The sequence below is a fragment of the Scleropages formosus genome, chromosome 9 (assembly GCF_900964775.1).
Source record: "Scleropages formosus chromosome 9, fSclFor1.1, whole genome shotgun sequence".
NCBI classification, from domain to species: Eukaryota; Metazoa; Chordata; class Actinopteri; order Osteoglossiformes; family Osteoglossidae; genus Scleropages; species Scleropages formosus.
The window spans coordinates 1131906-1141961 of NC_041814.1; the positions used below are offsets into that span (position 1 = coordinate 1131906).

At 46.7% G+C, this 10056-nt stretch overlaps 1 protein-coding gene across 2 annotated transcripts; it reads left to right on the forward strand.

The window, feature by feature from the left end:
- Window positions 1–1322: 1322 nt before the first annotated feature.
- Window positions 1323–9752, forward strand: hapln4 (hyaluronan and proteoglycan link protein 4). 2 transcript variants are annotated; one of them, XM_018728065.2, is made up of 6 exons: window positions 1323–1688; window positions 2957–3077; window positions 4409–4771; window positions 5056–5358; window positions 6569–6948; window positions 9719–9752. In XM_018728065.2, exons 1-5 carry the CDS (start codon window positions 1686–1688, stop codon window positions 6934–6936), a joined length of 1158 nt encoding a protein of 385 aa, XP_018583581.1. In that variant the 5' UTR covers window positions 1323–1685; the 3' UTR covers window positions 6937–6948; window positions 9719–9752. The 2 variants fall into 2 exon arrangements, with proteins under 2 accessions (XP_018583581.1, XP_018583580.1); XM_018728064.2 differs by lacking the exon at window positions 9719–9752 and having other exon boundaries at window positions 6569–7896.
- The last annotated feature ends 304 nt before the right edge of the window (window positions 9753–10056 follow it).

The following is a 10056-nucleotide window of genomic DNA, read 5'->3' on the forward strand; positions in this document are numbered from 1 at the left end:
GCGTTCAGCTGGTAGCGAAGCGAGGAAGTCAAGTCGTTGCAGAATGAAAATACGATGAAAAAAAACTGCTGCTCATCCATGCGTTTAATGTACACTAGAGAACCGTACTGTACTTGGTACCGTCCTGTGTGTTCACTACAGTAAAAGAAACGCAATCACGGAGACGCGTTCCCTTGAGCTGACATTAGATGATTAGCTGAATCTGCTCCCATTCCATGGGATGTGCAATATACTGTATTGATGAAAAGCCCCGAAGACAATGCTGGCAATGTGCAACACGCATCCGTAATGAAATTGTGGTGTCTGTGGTGAAAAGATGGTGAAAGAGCAAATGATCGATCTTGGTTGAGTAAATCGTTATTATTCTGTTACAAAACAGAGCCACTGAGCGGTGCTGAGAGTTCATTAATTATTGCGACACGTCATAACCATATTTCCGACATTTATTGCCATTCACACAGCAGTGTAATGCAGGGTCGCGGTGGCCCGGCGCCTATCCCAGAAACAGGGTAAACACTGGACAGGATGCGAGCAAGGCGCAGCATCCCCGGCAATCTTTGAAAGCGATTAGTGCGGTGCGTTGCGTTGCGTTGCGGTGCGTTGCGTTGCGGTGCGTTGCGTCCCCGTCACCCGCAGCGACACCTACAGGACCGAGCGCGAGGTGCTTGGGAAATGACTCTGCAAGTACCCGCCTCCCCACCAAAGAGTTAGGAAAAACCTCGTTTCTCGAACAGCACGACTATCGCACATATTTGTGTTCATCCCTGAAAAGCTGCTTTTACTCTCTTTCCCCCTCCTGGGAGGCGTAAGAATGCGGTGTTTGGTGAGCACTAACCTGGAAAGACAAGCAGGTATATTTGCAATGAAAAAGAAAGTTGGAATGTATACCCTATGGTACAGCTATTAATAAAACTACCCCTTCATATGCTGTACGAGTTACATAAATTGTTCATTTGGAAAAAGGGTCTGGAGAATGCGGGTATCGATCCCGCTACCTCTCGCATGCTAAGCGAGCGCTCTACCATTTATAAAGTCATAAATTATGACTTTTCATGCAAAACATACACGTTAATGAGGTAGTTTAATAAAAAAAATACTATGTCACAAGAGTATAAAATTTCAATGTGCTTTTTTCGCCTATTGACTCGTATTAGTTTTACCGGCAGCACATGACAGTAAAGTTTTTTTTTTTTTTTTTCACACGTTCGTAGTTAGCACGAATCCACTGACTGAGACACAATACACGTATGTAACAGAAAATATAACTATAATAAAATATTAGACACAGAGCTATGAATAAAAATATGTAAATGAAACAGAATGCTCTACGCCCACATTTCTGTGACTTTTTTTTTTTTGCTACGAACGAGCCGTTTATGGGCAGGTGAAGGCTGCGCGTGGCGTGTGTCCCATCATGTGCCGCTGCGCACTGTGCTGAGGGTGCGGGTCGTGCGGAGCCGCTCCGGCTCGAGAGGCGTGCGGGCGGTATCGTCAGCACTTTCTCCTGCACTAGAGGGGGGAAAAAAAGCGTCCCGGGTTGGAGAGATTACCGGGAGAGGAAAAGCGGAGAATGAAAGGATGCAGCGGGGGGAAAACGGCAGTAAAACACCAACGTGCTGTTTGTCCCCTTTTTACACTGCAAGAAACAGCACTGTAACTAATAAGAAATACTCACAGCTATCGTGATGGTAAGTTCATTCTGTATATTATTATTATTATTATTAGAATAATGTGTGCGGCTGTTTAACGGCCGACCTCACGCGGACTTCACTGCAGCATGTTCGACTCATATAACCTTGAAAGAAATCATGCGGCTCGGAAAAAGGGACACATCGCTCGCGTGCCCGGACCCGCGGAGGTCGAAAGGGTGCAGTGATTGAACGTGGCTTCGCTGCAGCGGCACTGAGCCCGAGTGGCACCGAGCCCGAGTGGCACTGCGCTAACCCTTGCAGCCGCAGAGCTGCGGCGCGTTACGGAGCGGAAGTGTGAGCGCGAGACGCGAAGGTGCGCGCGACGCTGCCTGAGGGGGGTTTGCGAGGGACACGTGCGAGGTCCCGCAAAGGCGCAGCTGCGCAGCTGAAGAGCGGAGCCGCACCGCCCCAGTCGCTCGAACCTGGAGCTCATTGACAGTCAGTCCGAACAGTGCACGTGGACATGAGCGCGCATGGGAAGAGCACGTGGAGCGCGACCTACAGCCGCTCCTCCTTACGCTGAAGCACTAGCTGTCAAAGTCACTGCGGATGGTGGAGGAGGTCGGGCTCGGATTCGCCCGCAGCGCAGGACAGTGACGGGACGGCAGGTGGCGTGGTGCTTAAGGGGGTGGGCAAGAGGTCACACATCCAAAGTGTTTGAAGGGTTAGCTCTTCATTTGTAGCCTTGAGGGAGGTCATTATCTCGAATTGCTTCATCAGAGAAGAGTGTGCGTCACCGTTAGCCTGCAAGTTGATCTGAACGAGAAGTTCTTGCTAAGAAACGCAAATAATGATCTGAAAACAGCCCCTAGACAATTCTTGTGCCTGTCAACAAAGCACACACACACTGGCTGAAACCGCTTGTCCCAAGTGGGGTCGCGGCAAACTGGAGCCTAACCCTGCAACGCAGAGTGCAAGGCTGAAAGGAGAGGGGACGCACCCAGGGTGGGACACCAGTCCGTCGCAAGGCACCCCAAGCGGGACTTGAACCCCAGACCCACCGGAGAGCAGGACCTGGCCACACCCACTGAACCACCACATCCCTTGTCAGCAAACCAATGCAGCCCCATATGTTCTGTAGGCAATATAAATGTATGATTTATGCGGATACTCCGCAAGTATGCCAACTATGCAAAGATGAGACCCTCAACACCCCCTAATAGAGCCAATTTTCCAAATTTCAGCAGATTCACAGCTACTCCGTGGTGTCGAATCCTGATTGCATGAACATGTATCTGTCAAATGTGTCCCTGTGTTACGTTTAGTTCTGCAGACAGCCCCTGCTCTTGGTGCTTGTCACCGGAACACTTCTGGCTTTGCTCCGACATGTCATCTCCCATGGAACTGAGGCAGACAAAGGAAGGAGAAAGGTGGTACATGTCCTCGGTAAGGGCCCTCCACACCTGCCTTCACATATACTCAATTACGCCAAGTCTAATGAGGGATCTGTAGCAGTTTTGTGTGATTTTGTCATTGCGTTAATGACTTGCACTCGTGTGTAGTCGCTATGCAGAGTCAAAGCATCACTTTTGCAACAGCTCTGGGAAAATTCATTTGATTTCTGAAGCCGCCTCACCTGATTTGGTTTTACTGTGTGGCAATGCGATGAGCCTCCGAGCTCAAAAAATGACCGCAAGCAAATGCCTTTTCTTCGAAATGCCAGACTTTTTAGAATTACACAAAAACAAAAAAAAGAGAAAAATATTATAAACTCTACCCTTTTCCAGTGTTATCTAATTGGTTTTTTATAATCTTTGTCCATTAGGACAAAAGCTGCATCTTTCTTATTCACACAGCAGGCTTTAATTGTGGAGCAGTAATTATGCTAAGCTAATGGGCACTTTGGCTGTGGATTGTATAAAGAAACACCTTCAATAAATACCAGCTTGGCAAGAGAGAAGTGTCTGCCAATTAATTGTTAGATGTGCTGTTCCAGTAATGTTCCGCATTGTGCTGTCAGCCCCATTCTCACCATCCCGAGCAGCCATGAGAGTCACAGTTGTAGGTAATAATCTTTCTCTGGGCTGCTCATGCCATCTGACTCATTAGCTGGGAACAAAATGGTCCGTCTCACAAAGAGCTGGACTGGCATCAAAGCAGAAATCTTTACATCAGCAGCAGATCACAGCAGTTAAAAGACTGGAGCCCATTACCGCCATAATAACATGTACATAATACCGGGCCATTCAAAGAAGGCAGAACTACTGTTTCTGGGGCTGTCAATATAGACATCTGCCCGTAGTATATGTTTTGAATATTTTTGACGTAGAGGCTTTTAAGGAAGCTGTTATAATGACCAGCTGCCATGACTAATGACAGACTCTGGGATTCACCTACAAAAGGGGGTTTCTGCCATTTTGGCCCAGATAGAACAAAGCAAAGGGTGCTATTCAGCCTTGGATGGGGACTCTTTCTCTAAACATCACAGGAGACCCAGGTGCCTTTCAAGACAGAGAGAAAGCGCTTCTGCCTCACAAATTGTCGTGGTGAAATAAGCCAGGACGTGGCCCCGGTGGGGCTCGGCAATCCCTGGATGCCAGCTTTCCGTTGTCCCGCATCCCCACTCGGTTGATCATAGGCCTTGCTTAGATTTCCTTTCACCATCACCCTCGTGCAGTCGAGCGGAGGGGTGCAGTTTGCTGTACTGGGCAGGGTGCCTGCCATAGATACAGCAAGGACCTCTCATGAGCTATGTGGCCCTGACCTCTTCCCTTCAGAGGACGAGAGCGGTGCAGTCATCGTGCAGACAGCGCCGGGGAAGGTGGTCACCCACCGGGGTGGCTCCATCACCCTTCCTTGCCGATACCACCATGAGCCCGAGAGCAGTGATCCAGCCCGCATTCGTATCAAGTGGACTAAGGTGACAGATGCCCTGCAGTTTCACGATGTGCTTGTGGCTCTGGGCCGGCAGCAGCGCGTGTTTGGGACCTACAAGGGCCGAGTGGAGCTAGAGGACGCTGGCCCCGGTGATGCATCGGTCATCATTCATAACGTGACGCTGCAGGACTACGGCCGCTACGAGTGCGAGGTCACCAATGACTTGGAAGACGACACGGGATTTGTCAGCCTTGATCTCGAAGGTCAGGTTGTCGAAAGTTATGTTGCATCCCAAGACACCGGTGTAGCATGTAATGAAACAGGTGAAAACCCAATAATAATGAAGCCAAACAGTGGAAATGATGCAAACCTTCAGTGCTGAAGAGTAGTGTTTTTATGCACTCCTCCTTGTCATTTAGTGTCTATTGTTGATATTTAAATGAGTTTGTGGTCAAGATAGATGAATGCGAAGCAGAAGATATTTAAGTGGGCATTTGCCTAAGGAGAAATTTTCGCAACTTCCGGTACCTTCTTCCTCGATCTCCAGGAGTGGTGTTCCCCTATCACCCGAGAATGGGCCGCTACAAGCTGAACTACCGCGAGGCGACGGAGATGTGTCGCCAGCAGGACGCCATCCTGGCCTCACACGCGCAGCTGCACAAGGCTTGGCTGGAGGGGCTGGACTGGTGCAATGCGGGCTGGCTCGAGGATGGCTCCGTGCAGTACCCCATCTCGCAGCCTCGGGACCAGTGCGGCCGCAAGGACAACCCGGCCGGAGTGCGCAACTACGGTTACCGCCACAAGGAGGATGAGCGCTACGACGCCTTCTGCTTCACTTCCAACCTTAATGGTGAGTGTGCCTGTGAGCTGGTGCCGTCTTCTCTGGCTCTTATCGCCAAATCCCAGGAATTGGAAGGGAGGCAAACTTTATTATCCTTTCTCTAAAGAGCCTTTCAGCCTTCTGGGTCTCTTTTCCATCTGTGGTCTTTAATAGCCATCAGCTAAGCAGACAGAATCATAAAATTGAATTTGGAAAATATGTATTTCTATTATAACTCATGGCTCAACAGAAGACTTTGTAGGAATTTATTGATTTGGAAAAAAAGGAGTTTTCTCATAGTCATTAAATGACTGAATTGGAATTAGGTTTTTAATATAAAGCCAAAGTGGGATGAACTACTGAGTGTGGGTAAAAAAAAACTGTTTAAAGGCTTTATAGTCCCTGATCTATTTTATCCACTTAATCGTAATGGAAAAACTGGGTTTTCTTTGCATTCCCCACTGTGTTTTTACTGAAAGCATTCGGAGCTGAAATGTGTGCAGTTTAACCAGTTACGGGTAATGCGGCACTCACAAGTCTTTGGGGGAATAGGAGACAAGCTGGAGGCAAAGAGAAAACCGGCAGCCGGGTGCTGGACAACAGGCCTCGGATACGCAGTAATTTTACGTACAGCACAAGTCCCGTTTGCCGTAGTTCTGCCCTTTTCACATTGTTGTGATACATTTGCAGTAGTGTATTTACGCAAAGCGGACTCTCCTACTGTCACCTTCAGAGACGACATCTTTACCGAGGGGGTGAGGATGAGGCATGTTAGGGTTAGGGTTCTGCTGTGTAGGGATAGGGTCAGGGTTCTTATGTGTAGGGTTAGGGTTGGGGTTAGTATTAGGGTTAGGGCTAGGATTGTGCTGTGTAGGATTAGAGTTGTGCTGTGTAGGGTTAGGGGTTGTACAGTGTAGGGTTCGGGTTGTGCCGTGTAGGGTTAGGGCTGTGCCGTGTAGGGTTAGGGCTGTGCCGTGTAGGGTTAGGGCTGTGCCGTGTAGGGTTAGGGCTGTGCCGTGTAGGGTTAGGGCTGTGCCGTGTAGCCTCTGTCTTCTGCGAGTCGCAGCAGCACATGGGACGAAATTAAATTTCCCACCAGCAGGTCCTCACATTCATCTTCATTGGCGCCGACTGCATGGAAGAAGGAGATAGGCCACGAAGGTCACCGCTGGGTGACCATGACGCTCTCAGTCCAATGCTGTTGTTAGGCAGCAGGCCTTCCGCTCTCTCCTTTCGCCAGGCAAGGTGTACTTCCTCAAGCGCTTCAAGAAGGTGAACTATGGTGAGGCGGCGAAGGCATGTCAGCGAGACGGCGCATCCATAGCCAAAGTGGGCCAGCTGTACGCCGCGTGGAAGGTCCAGCTCCTGGACCGCTGCGAGGCCGGCTGGCTGGAGGACGGCAGCGTCCGCTACCCCATAGTGAACCCGCGGGCTCGCTGCGGCGGGCCTGAGCCAGGGGTCCGCAACTTGGGCTTCCCTGACAAGAAGTTCCGCCTCTACGGGGTCTACTGCTTCCGCAGGGACAGAGCGAGCGGTGGCGCTCAGTGGACTCGGGGCGCGCCGACCAGCACCAGTGCCTCGCCCGCCAACGGAACCCGGAGCATCTGACGGGACCCGAAGGTGATTTTGTGGAAAAAGCTGCTGCCAGTCGCACAAATTTAATTGCTTGTCCCGGAATGGCTGACAAGGCCGACTAATTAACAAGTAACAAAAGTGCTATCTGCAAAATTTCCTTTTAGCTGCAAGATGTCAGCTGCCTTTGGTGAGAGCGTGTCACTTTATTAGGAGCCTAAACTGCAGCTTGGCAGTACTCCGCTTGAAACCCCTTTCATTAGGGTTACCATTGTGTGCGCTGTCATTGTGAAGCACGTCCTTCGAGGAGCTGAATTTTTCCTTCGATTTTCTCAGCAGAAAACACCACGTTGGCCATTGAGCGCTGTCTATGAAACATTAATTAGTGTGACGATAGATTGGTAAATCATAATAAATGCAGCTATTTAGCCACGTCTCTCCATGAAGGCTGATAATATCTCAATTCCAATTACTTTGTGAGTAAAAGAAAATAAGTGTCTCCTGCACATGCATATGCAAGCATGGTATCTTCCCCGAACAGCTCAATCATTAGGAGCCTCTGGGTTCAGCAGATCACTGAAAAAAACTGCTATATTTAATCACTCAGTTACTAGCTATGCTATTTACGCAATACGATGTGCTTGCCTTCAGATGTTTTGTGAAAGGCAGTTAGAATGATGACAATTACTAATTATTGCAATAATTAAAATGCATGTTTAACTGACGCCAGTACAGTGTTTATCTGTTAGCAACAAAATGTAATTGATACCATGGTAATATTATACTGATAAGGAACAGCTGGTCCTGCAGTGGTGAAGGACACAAACTTAGCGTCAAGTTTGCAGCACCTCCCTCACCTGCTGTTGTACCTTTTAGAGAGGTGCTCAGCTTGAGTTACCCATCTTATTTATAAAGGTGTGTCGAAGAAGTGCAAGTGTTTATGGCAGCGCTCATCAATGACATGGCGAGTGCTGCAGCTGAATGATTGAGTTCAAAATAAAACACAAATTGTTGTTATGCTAAATGAATAGACGTGCTTTGTGGAAGGAAGCGATTATAATCCATCTCTTGGAGCACGTTGTTTATGCGATGTCTTCTGACTGGGCCACAGTTTTCAGTGCAGATAAAATGAGCTTCTGAAAATTACTGTGTGCAAAATCAAAACCATCCTCAACTCCGTACTTCTCACTGAAAAGATGAATCAAATGGCTGTATAGATTTCGAACTTCACAGTTACATTGCCTAATTTAGTCTCTTGGAAACGATTAAGGAACTGAATTTTCCGTAGAAGTAATAAAGACTGACTTTTCGTCAGACTTTAAAAACACGTTGAACTCTTAATTTTCGTTACAGAAAAATTCCATGATCTGCATTTTTTATAACATTATAATGATATTATACCACAGCATTATTTTATTATAACGTTATAGCGTTGTAACAATCAAATATGACCTGAAACAACTAGGATGGATTTTTTGTTCTTAACACTTTTAAAATCCAGCCGAAAGACAGATTATTTTTCCACACTTGTTCTTATTTTGTGAATGAAAGCGAGCAACTATTTGCTAGATTTCATCAGTATTTTACTCGACCTCATAATGACTGCTATTTCCTGTTGTTCAGCAGACTGCGGCAGCAATAAAAACTCAATCCAGTCACAGCATGTAAATGTCACAGTAGTGTGGCTGAATGTAGCAGGTACATACTGAGCGTAATGCATTCATTCTTGACAGCAATATAAGGTTATAATAGCGAGAGGGAGCATGTGTGGTGGATGTGAGTCCCCAGTGTTCATGCAAGCCTAAAACTCTATTTGTGTCTATCCCCTGGGTAATACTGATGATATTATGTGGCCTTTCCAGTAATCAATACCCGATACCTTATACCCAATACCCAGTAACCAATATCCAATAGCCAATAATCAATACCCAGTAGCTTATACCCAATACCCAGTAACCAGTATCCAATACCCAATACCTTATACTCAGTACCCAATATCCAATAACCAATAATCAATACCCGATACCTTATACCCAGTAACCAATATCCAATAGCCAATAATCAATACCCAGTAGCTTATACCCAATACCCAGTAACCAGTATCCAATACCCAATACCTTATACTCAGTACCCAATAATCAATACCCGATACCTTATACCCAGTAACCAATATCCAATAGCCAATAATCAATACCCGATACCTTATACCCAATACCCAGTAACCAATATCCAATATCCAATAATCAATACCTGATACCTTATACCCAATACCCAGTAACCAATATCCAATAGCCAATAATCAATACCCAGTAGCTTATACCCAATACCCAGTAACCAGTATCCAATACCCAATACCTTATACTCAGTACCCAATATCCAATAACCAATAATCAATACCCGATACCTTATACCCAGTAACCAATATCCAATAGCCAATAATCAATACCCGATACCTTATACCCAATACCCAGTAACCAGTATCCAATACCCAATACCTTATACTCAGTACCCAGTAACCAATAACCAATAATCAATACCCGATACCTTATACCCAATACCCAGTAACCAATATCCAATAGCCAATAATCAATACCCAATAGCTGATACCCAGTACCCGGCAAGTCGTTATGCCCTTGAAGAAGGTCCACAGCCACAAACAGTAATACGAAGTATGTTGATTATTCCAAAGTTTGTGTTTATAAACAGCATGACTCCACGTTTTGGAATATACTGCTCAGTTAGATGAAATCCAATTCATCAAGCTGACAGCACATCTTTAGGTGTTCCCCTGTTTTTGGACTGATCTCTTTTCTCGTAGTGCAAGTGTCAGAAGGATCTTCAGGGAGGAGGAGAACAAAGGAATGCAGATCTTGACAGGCTGCACCGAAAAGGATGTTAATTTATTTGCCGGAAAGGAAAATAAGATGACCTTGTGACAAGTGCACAAATCTCCCAAGTAAACATTGCGCAGTCAGGTTGCACAGTCTTCATTTGTATCTCATTTATTGGCTGCTGACAGCAGCCTATGGACTCCAGAAGAGGCTGCTGGAAAAAAAAAAACACAAAAAGCACCCAGACACTGGGCCAAAAGGGGGTTTGTTAACAGTTTGTTGTTTTGGGAACACACAAGGAACCATGTGTAACCATTGAATTTAT

Bases quoted from the DNA above. Each gene is read 5' to 3' on its own strand.
- hapln4 (XM_018728065.2), top strand. The intron at 3,078-4,408 runs GTAAGGGCCCTC...TCTTCCCTTCAG, and splicing joins AAAGGTGGTACATGTCCTCG to AGGACGAGAGCGGTGCAGTC. The intron at 5,359-6,568 runs GTGAGTGTGCCT...TCCTTTCGCCAG, and splicing joins CTTCACTTCCAACCTTAATG to GCAAGGTGTACTTCCTCAAG.